Genomic DNA, 18,891 nt, shown 5'->3' on the forward strand with positions numbered 1-18,891 from the left:
TGTGATTAGGGTTGAATTTGAAACTGTCTGCAATTCTGCCCAGACACGATAGGAGAGAGAGTATATGATGAGAGCCTTGTCGATCAATTCGACAATGGAAAGATTGTGCAAAGCTCAAGGGGTAGAATTTTTTTCAGCCTGGTTTGTACTTGTTAACAGAAGAGACTGCTTCTACAGAAATGGGATACACTTAAATAGAAGGGGTGTAAGAATATTTGCTGATGATATCGAGGCAGTGTTAAGTGGGTCCGAAAACTGCTAGCTTAGGGGGGATACAAGATTAACAGTAACCACTGGCAGAGGTGAAACTGATTCTTGCACTGCTTCAATTGGAATGAGCAGAAGCCTGGAAAACAAGATGCAGGATATTTCAGAGACTGCTGGGAGTCATTGTGGTACAAGTAAACACATGGGTTGTGTTAGGGTAGCTAAGAATAGGAATAGGTGCATGTATACTTGTGTGTACATTTTTTTTTTTTTTTTTGGCGCATAGGCTTCTGTGGCCATAATGCACCTCCCAAGGTTTTTTCAGTACTTTGATCCAAGCACGAGGCGGGAATCGAACCCGCGACCTTTGGGTTGCCAGGCATGCACTTTATCCACCTGGCTAGCCCGGTCGGCTCCTTGTGTGTACAAAAATGCTAGGAGTTTGGTGAATAAATTTGATGAATTTGAGGTATTGCTCAAAGCATCAAAGGTGGATATTGTTGGGATATCAGAGACGTGGTGTCACACAGATATAAGGAATGCAGAACTGGAATTTTGGGAGTACAACGTCTACAGAAAGGATAGACAGGATAGGAAGGGAGGAGGTGTTATGCTATTAGTTAAGAAACACATAAAATCCAAGGAAGTGAAGACAGTCGACATCGCTGGACAGTGCAGTGTCGAGTCAGCATGGTGTGACATAAGCATTGGGAGATCAAAATTGAGAGTACGAATGTGCTATAGGCCTAATGACTCTGATGAGTATAATAAGAAACTGTACAGGGAAATGGTGTGGGCCAGTAAATCAAAGAGTCTTATAATGGGGGATTTTAATTTCCCAAATATTGACTGGAATTTGTGGGTTGGTCACTCACACACTAGCAAGGTTTTGTGGATTTATTGGATGATTGTTTTCTACATCAGCATGTTCGGGAGGCAACTAGTGGGAGTAATACTCTTGATTTCATTATCAGTAGTGATTCTTCATGCATTAAGAATCTGGAGATAAAGTGGTGATATTTCACCGGTTGATGAAAGTCATCTACCACCTACCAGTGGCTCTAATTAAATTACGTCTGCGTACTCCAAAGCTAGCAGTTTTCCAACCCATCTATCACTGCCTTGACAACATCAGAAAATAGTTTTGCACCCCCACTATTTAAGTGTATTCCATCCCTGTAAAAACAGATTATCCTGTTAGCAAGCACAAAATGCAGAAAAAAAATTTTACCCCATGAGCCTTGAACATTCTCTTCAGGACCAAACTGATTGACAGGGCTCTCAACATATACTCTCTCCTATACTGTCTCGGCAAAATTACATATACTTTCAAATTAAATCCTAATTCACAACTTTTTGCCAACGTTAATCAGTACTTGTTAATTGAGTCCTCAGATCTCTTAATATCATTAGTGGCAATATCACCTTTTGTGCACTTAAAAGATTATATCTGCTGTACAATGTTATATACTTTTGCCCTTTAGCCATCATCTACTTTTTACTTCGGTCGCTTTGATGCAGCGACCAAGGAATTGGATGGAAGAAATAATTTTGACATCATATACCTGGATTTCAGGAAAGCTTTCAATACTGTCCCACATAAAAGACTACTGTACAAACTGCACCAAAGGAGCATTAAGGGTAAGTCACTGCTATGGATAAAGGATTAGTTAAGTGGAAGAAGACAGAGTGGTTATCAATGGGCACAGCACTTTGTACACTACTGTTATTAGTTAAGTTCCCCACAGTTCAGTGCTGCATCCATTGTTGTTTTCAATATTTATCAATGATACTGATGAAGGTATATCAGGAATAATGTCTAAGTTTGCAGATGATACAAAGGTTGGAAGGGTGGTTAACGACAGTCATCAAGGTGAGCTACTGAAACAAGGTCTACTAGAAAGATCTATCCTAGAATAAGTTATCAACTGTGTGGTATTATGCTCATGCTAGAGGAGAATAAAAACAGACCTGGTAATAATTGTGCAGTCAGACAAGACATTCTTTGAGAAGTGCAGAGCTACCAGGACAGCTCCTGGGGGCTTTGTCAATGATATATAGACAAACCATTCAAGGCCTTGTACACCTCCTTATCCTTGCTAGCAGGGATAAGGAGGTGATTATCCCTTGTATAATACCATGGTTATGCTGCACCTTGAGTACAGGTATGGCGGCCTCATTTAAGGAAGGATATAGAGCTGCTGGAATGGGTAGAGAAGAGCAATGAGATTGGTGAATGGAACAAAGGGTAGTTCTTACAAAGAAAGGCTTAAGTTCTGCAAATTGCAGTGTCTCAAGGCTATGCACTTGTGAGGTGATCTGACTGAGGTGTACAAGGCCTTGAATGGTTTGAGGAAGCTTAATGCTGATGGGATTCTTCCTCCTGCTCAGATGCCGCACCTGAGGGGGCATAAATTCAAATTGAGGAAAGACAGTTTAGATGTGTGGAAGTTTGCCTTTAGCAGGTGGTTTATTCATGGAATAAGCTTACATCTGTCATCATGAAAGTTGACAGCTTAAATAACTTCAAGGCAGAACTAGACAAACTTTTGGAGTGAATGGGTGGGTGAAATGAGAAGGGTTTTCCTTTTTTTGGCTGATGCTGTATAAGCTTACTTTCTTGCATCATATGCTTCTAAAAATGCTAATGCTAAAACTGCTCTACAGTATTACCTGCAAATAATAATCTTTGTGCTTAATAATGTGCTTCGAGACAATAGTAATGTTGGTAGGGTGAACATGTTCAACCTTGTTTGTCCACCTCCTAGCTGTATCTCTTTCAGAAATAGAAAGAGGATTGAAGTGTGATTACGTGTAATTATCTGTGTATTTACTGTATACTGTTTGTTTCTTCTACATTTTTCTTAGAATCATAATATTAAAATGTTTAAGCAGAAGAACAGGAACTGTCTGAATCACTGTAGCAATTTGTACTACATGTGCGATCAGTTTACAAGAAAAACTCCGAGGAAGAAAAATAGAGCTATTGCCATATATTATACCCATGTTATACAGCTATAACATGTACAATAATCATTATAAGCTTATTGAAGCAGGATCTCAGTTATACTTAGAATGCACTTATATCATCTGTCTGTAATTTATTTTATACGTAGTTTACAAAAATACACTGGTGTTCAAAGAAAGTGCATCACCATTTAAAATTGTAGTTGTTGTCCGAATAATGTAAGTATATGGCAATATTTCTTACATATTGCATCAAATAAGATTGACATGTGTAGGTGATGACGTAATGCATCAGCCTTTACTTTCAGCTGTATAAGCATGCTCAGCAAGAGTTAAAGTCATTCCTTGCATGTGTCAGGATGTCGAGTTATGTGCAGTTGATACCACGAAGAAAGAGTGCCACTGTTGCTTTACATGAGGAACATCCTTCCTCATGTAAAGGAACAATAAAATACTGGTTCTGCTGATAAGAAAAAAGGAACTGGACGCAAATGAGTCTCTACGTCAAAACAGGACCACGTTTTGACATGCTTATGTCTTAAAAACCGTAAAGCTTCTTCATCTGAGCTGAAAAGAGAATGGGAAGAACATACAGGAGTGGTAGCAAGTGCAGTAATAGTCAGAAGATGCCTCTTAAAAAATGAACTTGTAGCCCATCGTCCTAAGAAGAAGCCCCTCCTCACACAAATAAATGAAAAAGGCCCGATTAATTGGTGTAAGGAGCATGTCAAATGGAACCCACGAGCAGTGGAAGTCAGTTATTTTCTCAGATGAGAAGAAATTCAACCTGCATGGCTCTGATGGGAGAAAAACGATTCACCGTAAATGTGGTGAAGAATAACATCCAAACTGTATGGTGTCTACAGATATAGGGGTGCATTTCGTAACACCGATTAGGTCACCTGCAGTTTATAAAAGGTTCCGTAAATGCCAATGGATACCTGGCTATATTGAAAGGCAAATTGCTGCCAACCATTAGAGACCATTCCAACCTGAAAGATGCAGTTACTTAACATGTTAAGTAACTGCATCTTTCAGGATGACTCTGATCCTTGTCATTGGCAAAATGTGTAAGTAGGCACTTCTGTAGTTACTCAAGCTTCATTTCTGCATTAGAGGTTCGACAGTAATGTGTTTATATTTGTTACAGGTGAAAAAATGGTTGGAAGAAAGATCCATTAGAACTCTTAGCTGGCCAGGAAATAGCCCAGACCTGGATCCTACTGTTTCACTATTATACACTGGTGTTCAAAGAAAGTGGATCACCAAGAAATTTCACATTTCTAACCCTTTTTTGAAATGGTATGTTATGTTAATGACTAATAGAAATCACAAATAGAAATATAAACAAAAGATATTTATTAATAGTTAAGGCAAAGCTAAGTAATATTTGACAGGTGCTCTTAAAATATTCCAAAATGAGCATCTGCAACCTTTATACAACAGTTTTGGTAAACACGACAGTTATGGCTGAAATGTTATCAGAAGCCTTCAATTTATAATTTTAAATGGAAAACAAAATGAAAGGCTCACCAGGTGCAAACTAATATTTACTTGAACCACCTGTATCCCTGATGACAGCAGCACACCTTGACAAGATCAATTTCTGAACATAATCAACTGATAGTTCCCTACCGCCAAACACGAATTATGGCTTCCTGAAGTTCACGAAGGGTATTTGGTTTCTTTCTGGTAACTGCAGATTCCACAGGATGCCAACAGTTCTCTATATCGTTATTATTATTATTATTAGCCAAATGGCGGAAGGAAGCCTGAGGCTTATGCTGCACCATGCAAAAAAAAAAAAAAAAAAAATTCTGAATTACCCCGAGAGAGAGAGAGAGAGAGTGTGTGTGTGTGTGTGTGTGTGTGTGTGTGTGTGTGTGTGGTGTGTGTGTGTGTGTGTGTGTGTGTCAGAAGTAGAAGGGAATCACCAAGAAAGAGAAGAATGATAATATCCAGGGTCCTGAGCTGGATATCATCAAGCCATTATTCGTGTTTGGAACCACGAACTATCAGTTGATTATCTTCAGAAATTGATCTTGTCAATGCCTCGACGGTGTGCTTCTGTCATCAGGGCTAGAGGCAGATCAACTAAATATTAGTTTGCACCTGGTAAACTTTTCATTTTGTTTTCCATTTAAAATGATAAACTGAAGCAAATTGAGGGGGGGACTTCTGATAACATTTCAGCCATAGTCGTCATGTTTATCAAAACTGTTGTATAAAGGCTGCAAATGCTCATTTTGGAATATTTTGAGAGCACCTGTCAAATATTACTTAGCTTTGCCTTAACTATTAATAAATATCTTTTGTTTATATTTCTATTTGTGATGCTAGTCATTAATTTAACATATCATCGCGAAAAAAGGTTAGAAATGAGAAATTCTTAGGTGATGCACTTTCTTTGAACACCAGTGTATAATAGTGAACAACGTACAAGTTAGTACAAACGCATCATATTAGTAGGCAGCTAAACTCAGAATTAGCACAAATATGCAAAGGCTGCGTCGTTTAAGTTATATCTCATATTGTGAATACCTTCACAACGAGTTGGTGTGATATTGCACTACTTCGAATAAGTAATGCTTCACGAAAGGAGAAGACTGTTGTTACTTATTCTCAGCAGATACCACCACACCAGTACGTTGTCTAAATCTCTCGCAGCCTGAGGCTAAAGCCCTTAACACATTTCAGTCTTAATTTATATTATACACCATCACGCATCTCTCATATTGTGGAGTTATACTTCATAACAATTTTGTCATCATTGCATCACTAGGGTACCTACCTACCCACCGAAGAAGGGCCAAATAGCCCTGAAACAGTGCCGTCTGGGTGGTGGTATCCACTGAGAAAAAGTAACAACAGTCTTCTCCTTTGGTGAAGTGTTACTTATTCGAGGTAGTGCAATATCATGGCAACTCGTTGTGATGGTATTCAAATATGAGATATAACTTAAACGATGCCGCCTTTGCATATTTGTGCTAATTCAGAGTTTAGCTGTGTACTAATATGATGCGTTTGCACTAACTTGTACGTTGTCTAAATCTCTCGCAGCCTGTGGCTAAAGCCCTTAACACATTTCAGTCATAATAGTGAACAGTAAAAATCAGTTTCAGAACCAATATTCTTAGTAAGAATAAAAATGTTTCAATTTCATTGCACAAGAGTTCCTGTAGAAAGAATCAGTAAATTTCTTAACATGTTCACTGTGCATTGATGCATATGTGTGTGTGTGTGAAGGGGTTTTAATCCACAGGGATGAAAAACCAGATATTTTTGTCAAGCAACCTTTGCTAGCAGCTGACTAATTCAGTTACAGTGAGGAGAAAGCCAAAAATGTCTCTGCCTCTCCAATACAGATTAAATCAATCAATTAATTTTTGAATGCAGTTCATTAAAGTCATAGCTCAAGCCAGCAGTGAACATGTTAATTCTTTAAAAAATAATTTTCCATAATTTACCTTTGTTTTTATCTTGTAATTAAAATGGACACTATTTAAATGTAGAACAGCTGACTGTATTTCAGATGATTTTATGCAGAGATATGGCTAAAATTAGAAAAGAGGATTAATTAATTATTTACTCAATTTAAAAATATTAATCATTAAATAAAATTAACTTTAAAGTTTTTGCACAATTGGAAGGCATAAATATATAAAATGTCCGACTACATTTATGGACTGGCTGTGGTCCAGTGGTTAGCATGTATGATCACAAGTAAGGAGACTGCAGGTTTAAACTCATGTTTTCCACAAAAAATTCACAGCCTACTGTGACTGTGGTGCTGAAAATTCAGCTGCTATTCATAACTTAATATGCATGAACTCAATGAATTTTTCAACTCTTCTGGCCTAGAATATCTCTAAAGAATTAAGAGAAATTTATTATATAAGCATTAGTAGAGACAAATGAGGACTCCATAGCCGAGTGGTCAGCAGGAATGAGAGTGCAGTAGCACATGCTCTTTGTTTGAGTAGACTGGGGTTCAAGCCCCTGACTGCTAAATATGGTCGATCTGCCAACCCGCACTGGACCAGCATGACAGATTATGGTCCATTTCCCTCAGCACGAATTGTTGAGGAGGCTTCCATCCTGCAGTGGGTTGATAATGGCTGCAGTTTACTTTTTTTTTTTTTATGGTGCAAGAAAGCAAGCTAAAAAAAAAAAAAAAAAAACTTCCCATTTCACCCATCCATTCATTCCAAATTTTGTCTATTTCTTCCTTGAATTTATTTAAGCTATCAACTTCCACAATGACAGATGGAAGTTTGTTCCAACAATCAACTACTCATTGGCTAAGGGCAAATTTCTGCCCATCTATTCGACAACTGTCTTTCCTCAATTTCAGTTTATGCCCCCCTCAGGTTTGTAATCTGAGCAAGAGGAAGAATCCCATCAGCATTGAGGCTGTCCAGTCCATTCAAGGCCTTATACACTTCAATCAGATCACCTCTTTCAGAATTTTCAACTGCTAGTGGTGCTGATATTCGGATCCCATCAGTGAGAAAAGCAGTCTGAATTTCAATAACCCAAATCATCTGCTAGCACCTTGCACAAGGCATAACCTACTGTACCTAGACTGCTGAAAATAACCACCCACATAATATGTGGGAGGTTGTTGGTTCATATTATGAACCAACATAAACAAGGATCACGGTGTGGCATTCTCACCACTCAGAATAATCGCTAATCTTCTGTGACATTAGACAATAGTGCAACACCATCATTTTGTTTAATGGAGCCATGATGTCATGTCTTTTGAAGTAGTGACAAGGACATACATTCCTTTCATTTCAAGAGAATAGCTTTTCATTTTTTGGGATTTTTGTAGGTCAGCCACTAGAGTCCACCAGACTGAAATTACTGATCATTCCCTAGAAGACAACCTTATCAACCAAAATAGAAACTTGTAGTCACTACTCTGCCAGCTTTGACTGGAAGGAGTCTAGGTTGCATGGATGCTTGAAGGGGGGGGAGGCATTTTTTATTTACTACATTAAAGCCATCTTCACCACGAAGTATATAACTCTTTGTATACCAAACAGAAAAATTTCACACATTGTGTAGTCACTCCATCAAAACTTTTACCTCAATGACGTCAGTGCAATATAAATAGTCCAGCTTTTGGAACAAAGTTACCTTCTGTGAAATATAACTTTCTTCAGTCTAACTCTCTTAACAAGGAAGCAATTTTCTTGAATGATTTTAACCATCACAAATCTAGCTTACTTCAGTTTTATGGCTCAGCTGACAAATGCCGGGGCTCCTTGATATTATAAATGATGTTCATTTACTAGTTGATTTAACATGGTTCTTACCAGAAACTCTTTAGAGTACACAATTAACATTAGTTGGTTGTCGTACATGTACTGTGATGAAAATTGGTAATGGTCTCTTTTCCAACTGAAACCCTGTTCATTCAAAGATTGGGCATGGAACAGGCTTCTTGGTAAGTGACATTTTTCAGTTTTGACTCCCTGCTCTTTTTTTTTTTTCCAAAGGAACAATCTCTGGGGTAGGCAGTGGTCTAATGCACTGGATATTTTAAATGATCTGATTTATTTACAGCCTGTATGAATGTGTTCATGTGCTTCGCAAGCAGCACAAGTGGCTAAAACTCTGCATACATTCTGGGAGCGGCCACATTTTTGGCATTTAAAAGAATGTGGTACGTTAGCAATGTATGGTTTAATTAGCAATGTAAGGTTAAAATACCCTTACCTTACATTGAGAGATGTTAGAGGTTTCAGAGTACCAAATATTAGGATTATATTCTGTCTTAGAAACAACATTATATCAAATAGTAAATATGTACTTTACATGAACAATTCCCTGGTCTTCTAATTCAGTTGTTTTTCAACTCTTTTTTTGCATTTAAGGCTTGATGACAAAATGCAATACTGTCTATATTCTAAATTACATTCTATTATTTTGAATATATATATATATATATACACATAAAGCATCCATAAAATTACTGAGTTTAGGTTGTAAAGATGTAAAATTATAGTTAAAGTGTAATATATAGAACACCCAATTAATGCCATCAAACGATCGAACATTACATCGGACGTTATGTATATACTAAATAGATACGTTATAGTGTAAAGTTAATATCTTTAAAGTTTGAAAATCCATATAGCCATAGTCCTGCCATATCTCCAGTATACATGAAAACCAAAATATAAATCATATTAAGTAAATTAATAAAATAATAAAATAATAAGCCCAACACAGGAAAATTATTTTGCAAGGAACTTTGTCGAGGGCTAAACCCTTACAAAATAACCAACCCATGCTAGACTGAGCCATCGGTTTCTGTTATCATCTGCCTGTATACTAACGCCAAAATAATATAATAGTGGAAATGTGGAATAATTTAGTATAACATTAACGTAAGATTTGAGACAAATGTAAGTCTAGAATGCCAAAACAACAAGTGTCGTACCGTAATACATAACAACAATTTATAAATGATACATATACATAATATCATCCAGCCTGTATCATTTATAAATTGTTGTTATGTATTACGGTACGACACTTGTTGTTTTGGCATTCTAGACTTACATTTGTCTCAAATCTTACGTTAATGTTATACTAAATTTTTCCACTATTATATTATTTTGGCGTTAGTATACAGGCAGATGATAACAGAAACCGATGGCTCAGTCTAGCATGGGTTGGTTATTTTGTAAGGGTTTAGCCCTCGACAAAGTTCCTTGCAAAATAATTTTCCTGTGTTGGGCTTATTATTTTATTATTTTATTAATTTACTTAATATGATTTATATTTTGGTTTTCATGTATACTGGAGATATGGCAGGACTATGGCTATATGGATTTTCAAACTTTAAAGATATTAACTTTACACTATAACGTATCTATTTAGTATATATATACACATATATATATATATGTATTGGTGGTTCAATCGGAGGATAGGAGGGTGGTTTGGTCCATCGATCGGTTCACCTTTGCGATGATTAGTCTAGCGATTGAAATGCAGCGATTCCATGACCATTATTTGCCTCATGGTCCTTTGTCGATATGATGCATAATGGTCAGTCTATTATTTTTGTTACTTTGTTTTATTTTCGTAGTTTGTTTAGTCTCTATTGGTGATATTTCACGTATTTTGGAACTGGCACCTTACTAGGGTGCACAGCTAAATTTCTATATAATTGGCTTTAATTTTAAATTTAAAATGGAATTATTTTTAATTGGATTTCTAAATCATTCAGAGACTTTCGGCAACAATTTTAGTCTTGTTACTTTTGCTTTCCCCTCCCTGTTGATTTAACCTTTATGTTAATTTAACTATTATGTTTAAATTTTCACTCAACAGTTTTGCTGTACTATTGGCATATTTTAATTTTATACTTAATATCGGTTATGCATTGGGCATCATGTGGAGGATTGTGTATTTTTCTGCCTCTAATGATAGCTTTATTTATTTATTTATTTTTTTTTATTTTAATAATTTTCCTAACTATGTAATTATTCAAATATACTGATAATGATAAATACATAGTGCATAGTGTTAGGTCAGGCGCCACCTGTGATTTCTCACATCTGTGCCATATGTACGCTGTGAAGAAATACAGAACTACTGTAAATGCCAGAAAAGTGTTGTCTGTTGTATATGACATATTGCGTTAGGTTCTGTTGGGTGTCCTGGCATTTGGCCGCAGGGCCCCTGGTGGGACTTCACATTGCCCGCACACACTGCTAGGAGGTAGCCAGGCTGCCCTTTATTCTCTGGCTGGTCTCCGCCAGGGTCGCCTGAGCGTCCTGGACGAAGACTAAGTTAAAAAAAAAAAAAAAAAAAGAGAGAGAGAGAAAGAGAACAGAAGGCCTGGTGAACAAGAGGAAGGGGGGTCTGAATGTGAGGAACAAGCTAAAGTGAACAGATAGAGAAGGCAGTTCACCCGAGTAAGGAGAAATAGGGGATGAGTAAGTGTAAGTGTAAGTGTATTTAGGGTCAAACGGCACAAGGGGTTCCCCCCATCTCCGCGTAGTTTACATTGTGGGTGAACCAGTTGACTGGAAAAGCCAGAGATTTAAAAGTGTATGGACTTTGTATATGTGTGATGCCTTGTACCGTTGTTCATCTGGTCATTTAGCCGCTGGGCCCCTACTGAGGCCCAACGTTGCCCCACTTACGCCCCGTGGAGGCAGACCAGGAACCCAGTAGTCTGTTTCACTCTGGCAGGTCCTGCCACTTAATTTCCTGAGATTTCGGCGGCTAGGACCTTAAAAAAAAAAAAAAAAAAAAAAGAAAAAAAAAAAGAGACAGAAACGCGTCGACGTAGGGGTAGAATCGCTTAGTTTTGCTAGGCCAAGTTATGGGCGTAAGGTAATTTAGATATGTTAGGTTTTTGGGTAGGGCTTTCGCTAGCTTATAGATAGAGAGGGGGGGAGGCAGAAGGCTGGGGGGAGAAAGACAGAAATATGGGGCCAATAGAGTAGGTAGCCCCAGTTTTCAGTGGGACATGCCCATGTCCCACCAGAGTAGAAGATATAGGGTGGAGAGGAGAGGAGGACGAAAATGTCCCCCCTCCCCCCAGGGAAGTAGGTTTAAAGGTGAAGGAGGCTAGAGTGCCCTCTTCAGATCGCCATATGGCTATTGGCAGCTATTGTTTCAAGTTTCTTTATTCATGGGGCAAGCTCCGTCCTTGTGCTTGTGTCCCTCATCTTTAGTTGCAGCCTTTACATTGTGCTGGCTGGTGTCTCAATAGTGGTACTTGATGTCAGTCATTGTAGATGGTGATTAATGTCCTTCTCCTGATGAAGAGGTCTTGTGCGAACTGGGATAATGCTCTATATTCATCCTCAGTATCTATGAAATGGGATTCCAATCCTTTTGGTAGGTATCTTATTTTTGTTATAAGTACTCCTCTGAGGTCTTCATATTGTGGGCACTCGTACACTATGTGATTCCAGCTTTCTGTCTCCCCGCACGTACAGTTTGGGTCCTCAGTGAGTCCGAATCCGTGCAGCTTCTCATTGTAGGGTCCGTGTCCTGTTATTAGAGATGTCAAATGGTACCCTGGGAAGTACCAGGTCGGCTGTTTTGGGTAGATTTTCTGGAGGTCAGGTAGATATCTTCTGGTTATCTCACCCTTGGTGGTCTCCGTCCATCTTCTCTGCCATAATTTTAGCAGGTGGTTCTGTAATCTAGTTTTTTCCGTTTTTAGGTTGTTCGCTGGGTCAGTTGTGTAGTCCAGATGTGTGGCCGCCACTCCCCTGGATAGCAAGTATAGCAGACCTGTGCGAACGACCTCCAGGTCCAAAGGAAGCGCTCCAGCGAGTACCTGTAGTGCTGGAGTACTCACTGTACTACACGCACGCGTCGTAGTTAAGAGTATGGTCCTTTGGATCATGTCCAGAATTCTTCTATTCACTGCCAGTGCAGTTTTTGGGAACCAAATTGCTGAGGCGTAAGTAATTGCTGGGAGAAACGTTGTCCTGTAATATAGCGTCAGGGCTCTTTTTTTGAGTCCCCAATCTTTCCTAGTAACTCTGGCTACCAGTGCAGAATAGCTCCTGATTTTTTTTCTTATGTACTTTAGGTGCAGCTGGAACGAGAGGTTGTTGTCCAGCACCACGCCTAGGTACTTAAGTTGGTTTACAAACTTAATGGTGACATTGTTAATTTTTATTTGCGGTGGTCGTCGCAATTGCAGGGTTCCTTTAAGCAGGATTGAAGAGGTCTTTGTGGGTGAAATTGTTAGCTGGTGTTTTGCGGCCCATTGCTGGAGTTGCTGCAGTGCTTGGTTTGCGTGGGTTTCCAACTGGGCCCGGGAATCCGCTCCCACGGTCAATATCAGATCATCAGCGAATGCTTGTGTCCTGACGGGTCCCAGATCCATCACTAAGAACTCATCTAACACCATATTCCACAGGAGTGGTCCCAGCACCGACCCCTGCGGACAGCCTCTGTGTACTTCTCTTGTGACCTTATGGTATTCTACATTGATCTCCACTCTTCTATGTGATAAATAGTTTTCCATGACCTTGAATAGGTTTGTTGGCACCCGTGCCTCCCTCAACCTCGCCAGGACGCTTGGCCACCAAAGTGAGTCAAACGCCCCAGCAAAGTCAACCGAGATGAGAAGCAGGTACTTGTTTCTACATTCTTGTACCGTCCTGAGTAGGTTTCCCAGTGCGTCCACTGTCGAGGTCCCTGGCTTGAAGCCATACTGATTCGCGGCATGGAGTCCAGCTTTTCCGTAGTGAGCAATTATTCTTCTGTGAAGTAGTCTTTCGAATACTTTACTTACCACCGAGAGCAGTGCGATGGGTCGATATGCATCTGGGCTTTCTGGGTTTTTTTGGGGTTTTTTTGGAATTAGTTTTAAGTTGGCCGTTTTCCATGCCTTTGGAAAGTGGCCGGCTTCCAGGCATCTGTTGTATAAGGTGAGCAATAGGTACGGTGCGTATTCAACAGTTTTCTTTAAGATTTCCGGCTCAATCATGTCGAGACCTGGGCATTTCTTGCTTCTTACTCGACTAGCTGCCACGCTGAGCTCGTCATTGGTAAAGGGGGGCTCCATTGCCTGATTGGTGTAACTGGCATTGCTCTCGCATATTTCTCTCTGTGCTGTTAGTATCGGCATCGCTGGTTTCTGGTAGATTGTGTCCAGTATATTGTCCATCGACTGCTCCCAGGTCGTGGTAAGGTTTCCCTGCCGGGTCCTGGTTGTGGCATTCACGTCCCCTCTGGGCATTTTGTTGGTGGTTACCTTATAGACTAGGCCCCAGGGGTTAGTGTTTCCTTCTGTGGATACTAAGAGCTCCCAAGAGCGTCTTTTGCTCTTCTTAATGGCATCAGTATAGCGGTTTCTTATCTCCCTATATTGTTGTCTCAGGACTTCGACTTCGTTTGCAGGCCATGATCTGCGGGCCCTCTGAAAGTCCTTCCTTGCTTTTATCGTTTGCCGCCGGAGCATGGCAATTTCTCGAGTCCACCAGGGTACTGCCCCCAGTTGGGGGTGTTTTTTTCTTATTGCTTGGTTACTGATAGTTGTCATCAGTTCCGTAGTAACTTTCTGCAGGTCGTCTGGGCTGTTCAATGGGTTCAGGGTTAGTGGGTTACTGTTGATCGCTGTGGTTAGTAGTTCTTTGAATAGCGGCCAGTCCGCTTTGGCAACTGCATATCTATGGCATCGTTGGTTGATTGTTGTTGCTCTTGTCATTGTTCTTGTTATTGTGCAAGTTATAACTCGGTGATCCGAGGTGGTCCAGGCTTCCTCCACCCTCCAGTCGGCCACGTGGTTCGCCAGGTTCCTAGTGGCTAAGGATATGTCGATTGTGGCCTCCCAGAGGGTGTTACAGAATGTCGGTAACTGGTGTGGCTGGTTTAGGACCGCTAACTGTGATCCTGTCAGGTAATTCTCAAGCTGCTGTCCGTTTGCTGTCCCTTTTCTATCATCTGTAGCGCTATACCATAGCGGGGAGCGGCAGTTTACATCCGCGCCTATTATGATTCTTTCGTTTGGCAGGATGTTCTGTAGGTAGCGTAGGTAGTTGATGGCGATCTCTATTTCTTGTCCCGGTCTACTGTATAGAGCCACCAAGTAGAGGGAACCCAGTGCTGTGATGAGTTGGGCACAGGCTGCCCAAGCCGTGCATAGTTGCGTTATTCTTGTTGCGGTAATATTCTTGTTTCTGACCAATACCGCCGCCCACGGGGTGTCTTCTTCTGTGTGGATCACTTTATATTGTAATGGGTAGCCCGCCACCCGCCTTGCATGGACATACGGCTCCTGTAATATAATAACGTCTATGTTCTCTTCATCGGCCTTGACCCGAATCTGGTCAGCCACCGCTTTTGCTCGCTGGGCATTTGTTTGTATTATTTTTATCATGGTTGTGTTATATTTCTTAATTTTTGTACCCATAATCGATTCTGTTTTGGTAGGTGCTCTTGGCTTTTATATAGATTGGGCAGTTAGGATCCCTGATTGAGTGTGTATATTCGAGTTTCATTGTTTTACAATTTGCGCATGTGGCTTCCTTGTCTTTGTGTGGGCATTCTTTATATTCGTGTCCCTTTTCAGTGCAATGTCCGCATGTTGGGACTGTCTGGGAACAGACGTGGCTGGAGTGGCCGAACTTACAGCATCTAAAGCATTTCGGTACTGCCACCCGCTCACGAAAACGATAGCTTCCCCAATAGGGGATGAGTAGAGGGATCAAAAGTCACAGGGGCAGGCGCCACTGTGCGAGTGCCAAAGGCCAAGCACTCTCTGGGAGTCAGCTTTTTAAGGAGTGCCAACCATGATGAAGCCAGCATAGTATTTTAATCTTCAGTCTTACTCTTTTATCAGTTGGGAAAATGCTATCTGACCCCAGTTTGTGTTTCCACTTGAGGGTTGTTGTTCTGAGCAGCTCTAAGTTCAGCAAACTTTGCCCGTCTGATGGTAAAGACAGCTTGTGCGTAACTCGTTAATGCTTTGTATGTTGTTTCATGCTGAAGCAGGTATGTTTCATGGTTACGAGGGTTCTCCTGGATTTCAGTAAAAATTTTGAGCCTACAATCATCGTAAGCAGGGCACTCATACATGAGGTGCCCCTATGACTCCTCTTCGCCACAGTGGTAGAATGGATTGCTTTCAATTCTCATTGCTGTCAATTTCTGTTGAAAGGGCCCATGTCCTGTGATCAGGAATGTAACTTGCAGACCAGGTGAAAACCAGGAAGGATACTTTGGGAAAGTCATGTCAATGGCTGGGAGGAATCTTCTGGTAATTTCTCCTTTGGGCGTGGTTTCCCTGAATGCTGCTAAAGTCCTTGAAGGTGTTTGAAGATACGTTTTCTTTCTTGTTTCAGGTCATTGGTAAGCTGCAGTTGAAGATTAAACAACTGTGTCGGAATTCCCTTCTTTAATCGATGGTAAAGTCCCCTTTTAATCACCTCAAGATAGAGTGGCAAGCATCCAGTAATAACCTGTAGGGCAGGGGTGCTGACAGTGCAACATGCCCTGCAGATAGACTACAGCATGAATCTTTGTACTGAGTCAAGTTTACACTTGTTCTTTTCCAGGATGGCCTTTGTACACCAAACTGAGGTTCCATAACACACAATTGGGAGAAACACCGCTTTATAGATGAGAGACAAAGCTTTATGCTTCAAACCCCAGCCCGCTCTGCTGACTCTTCTTATCATGGCCTTATACTTTCGGATTTTTGTGGTTTGGTTTTTTTTTTTTTTTTTAGGAGCATTAGCAACTAAGGCCATATTGCTCCGAGAATATGCGGTGGTCATTCCTTGACCTTTCCGCATCCTCCGTATTTGGTGGTGACGGGCTCGAACCCTGGTCTAATCAAGAAGCGTGTGCTACGCACTGCTGCTCCTTCCCACCTGGCTACGGAGGCGCCATTTGGATTTTTGTAGATAAGTACTTCAGATGAGAGTGAAAGGAAAGACCGGTGTCAATGTAGATTCCCAGGTATTTGACTTCTGTGTAGAGACGTATAGGGATGTTATTTAACTTCACTGTTGGAGGCCTGCATATTTGTAGCTTTCCCTTGAGGAGAATCGATTTTGTTTTCTCACCAGAAATTGAGTGGTTGTGGAATGCTGCCCAGTTTTGGAGCTTTTCCATAGCTGTATTTGCTTTTGCTTCCAGTGCTGCTCTTGTGTCACCTTGAACCACCAGAACAAGATCATCAGCGAAGGCTAAGGGTTTGGCTCCACCCAGATCAAACCCAGGAACTCGTCGAGACCAATGGACCAGAGGAATGGCCCAAGGACAGAGCCCTGGGGGCAACCCCGGTGAATGCATCTTGTCATAGACTGGTATTTGTTTACAACTTGTAATTTACTATTGCTAAGATAGGATTTTAGACTATTGTATATGTTTTTGGAAGTGTTTGCCTGCCGAAGCCTCCGAAGGACACTGGGCCACCACAGTCGATCGAAGGCACCAGTAAAGTCCACCATGATGGCTAGAGTATACTTTGAAGTTGTATGTGTGGCCTGGGTAATCAAGTTGTGTATAGCGTCTTCAGTGCTGGAGCCTGTCTTGAATCCAAACTGACATGGTGAGGTGAGTTGCTTATCGGTATAGCAGGTGGAAAGGCGATACAGCAGAAGTCGTTCTAGAAGCTTGGCCAAAACGGAGAGCAGAGCAATTGGTTGGTAGGAGGCAGGAAGTTGGGGCGGTTTATCTGAATTTTTCAGGATCAGCTTGAGAGTAGCAGTCTTCCAGGGTACAGGGTAAGTTCCTTCAGCAAGGTACCTGTTGAGGAGGCTCAAGAGTGTGGTGGGGTAGCCTTCAGTGAATTTCTTGACTACGTCGACTTCGAGTAAGTCAGCACCTGGCGTTTTGCCATCTTTCATTTTAGCCAGAGCCATATTCATCTCTAACATAGTGAAGGGCAGTTCCATAGCCTCTGGCTGATAAGCTTGATTACTGTCGATGAACTGCTGTTGCTCCAGTGACATCGCTGAAAATTCAGTAGGGTAAATGGAATCAAGAATATTGTTTATTGAGTCAGACCAGGTAAAGGTTGAAGAGCCATCCGGTTTGAGAGTTGTACTAAGAACCTCACCTCTAGGCAGCCAATTGGTGACGATGCAGAACCCGATGCCCCATGGGTCTTCATTGCCAATAGTAGAGACCAGGGTGTGCCATGATTCCTTCTTACACTTACGCATTTCCTTGGTGTACATGTTTCTAACTACCCGATATGCCTCCCTGGCAGCTTCAACCTCAGGTGGGGGACGATGGGCACGTGCATGTTGGTAAGTTTTCCTGGCTTGTTGTGCCCTCTTTCTTAAGTCCCGAAGGTCTGTATTCCACCAGGAGACAGCATAGCGGTATGGCCTACGTGGAATGGACAGATCACAGGCACTTTTCATGATGGCAGTAATATTGCGTACACAGTGATCCAGCGAGAGTGAAGCCGGTAGAGGAACATCATCCGGTAGCCTTCTTTCCAGTTCCACAAGGAAGCGTTGCCAATCTGCTTTTTTGGTGTTATAACGCACAATGTCCTTTGGAATCGATGCGACGCGTTTCACAGAGCGAACAAGGGAGAATGTGATCGCTAGGTGGTATGAAGTGGTCCAAGACTCCTAGACCGTCTCCAGCCGGAAAGTTTGTTGGCTAAGTCAGGCGTAGCCATTGCGATATCAATTTCGCTCTCACAGAGTGGGCCACTGTAAGTGGGTAGATGTCCTGGGCGGTTTAAGATTGTAAGTAAGCCTGATGTGAGGATAAGGTCCTCGAGTCTTGAGCCATTTCCTAGAGCATTCATCTCTGGTGCCTGACTGTGCCAGAGTGGCGAGTGACAGTTTGAGTCCATGCCTATCAGTAGCTGCCCACCCCGGAGGAGCTGGAGGGCCATTTCAATCAGAGAGATCGCAGCAGTGATGTCTTCACCTGGATGGCTGTAGAGAGAGAGAGGATGAACAGTGATCCAAGAGATGTCATGATTTTTGTTGCTGTGATATCAGGGTTTCTGATGACAATTGCAGCCCATGGTTGGTCATTTGTACAGTGGACAATTTTATACGATGAGGGGTAGCCCATAACCACCCCAGAGCGAACATAGGGCTCCTGGAGCAGGATTAGATCTATTTGTTTTTCCTCAGCCTTTATCTTCAGCTGGTCTGCAACGATTCTTGCTCTCTGCGCATTTAATTGTACAATTCTTATCTCTAGTTGGTAATTGGGACAAGGAATTCTATCCATAATTTA

At 41.2% G+C, this 18,891-nt stretch overlaps 1 protein-coding gene across 1 annotated transcript in view; it reads right to left on the reverse strand.

Annotated features, from left to right (window-relative positions):
• Positions 1-18,891, reverse strand: part of hob (bridge-like lipid transfer protein family member hobbit) — a 916,854-nt gene that overhangs the window by 667,634 nt on the left and 230,329 nt on the right. The window contains exon 17 of the mRNA XM_090374277.1: positions 6,642-6,728. Within this exon, the coding sequence (XP_090230403.1) occupies positions 6,642-6,728 (87 nt within the window). The remainder of the gene's footprint in view (positions 1-6,641; positions 6,729-18,891) is intronic.

Source organism: Mastigoproctus giganteus, chromosome 5 (genome assembly GCF_048544385.1).
Source record: "Mastigoproctus giganteus isolate SK-2022 chromosome 5, ASM4854438v1, whole genome shotgun sequence".
Lineage (NCBI taxonomy): Eukaryota > Metazoa > Arthropoda > Arachnida > Uropygi > Thelyphonidae > Mastigoproctus > Mastigoproctus giganteus.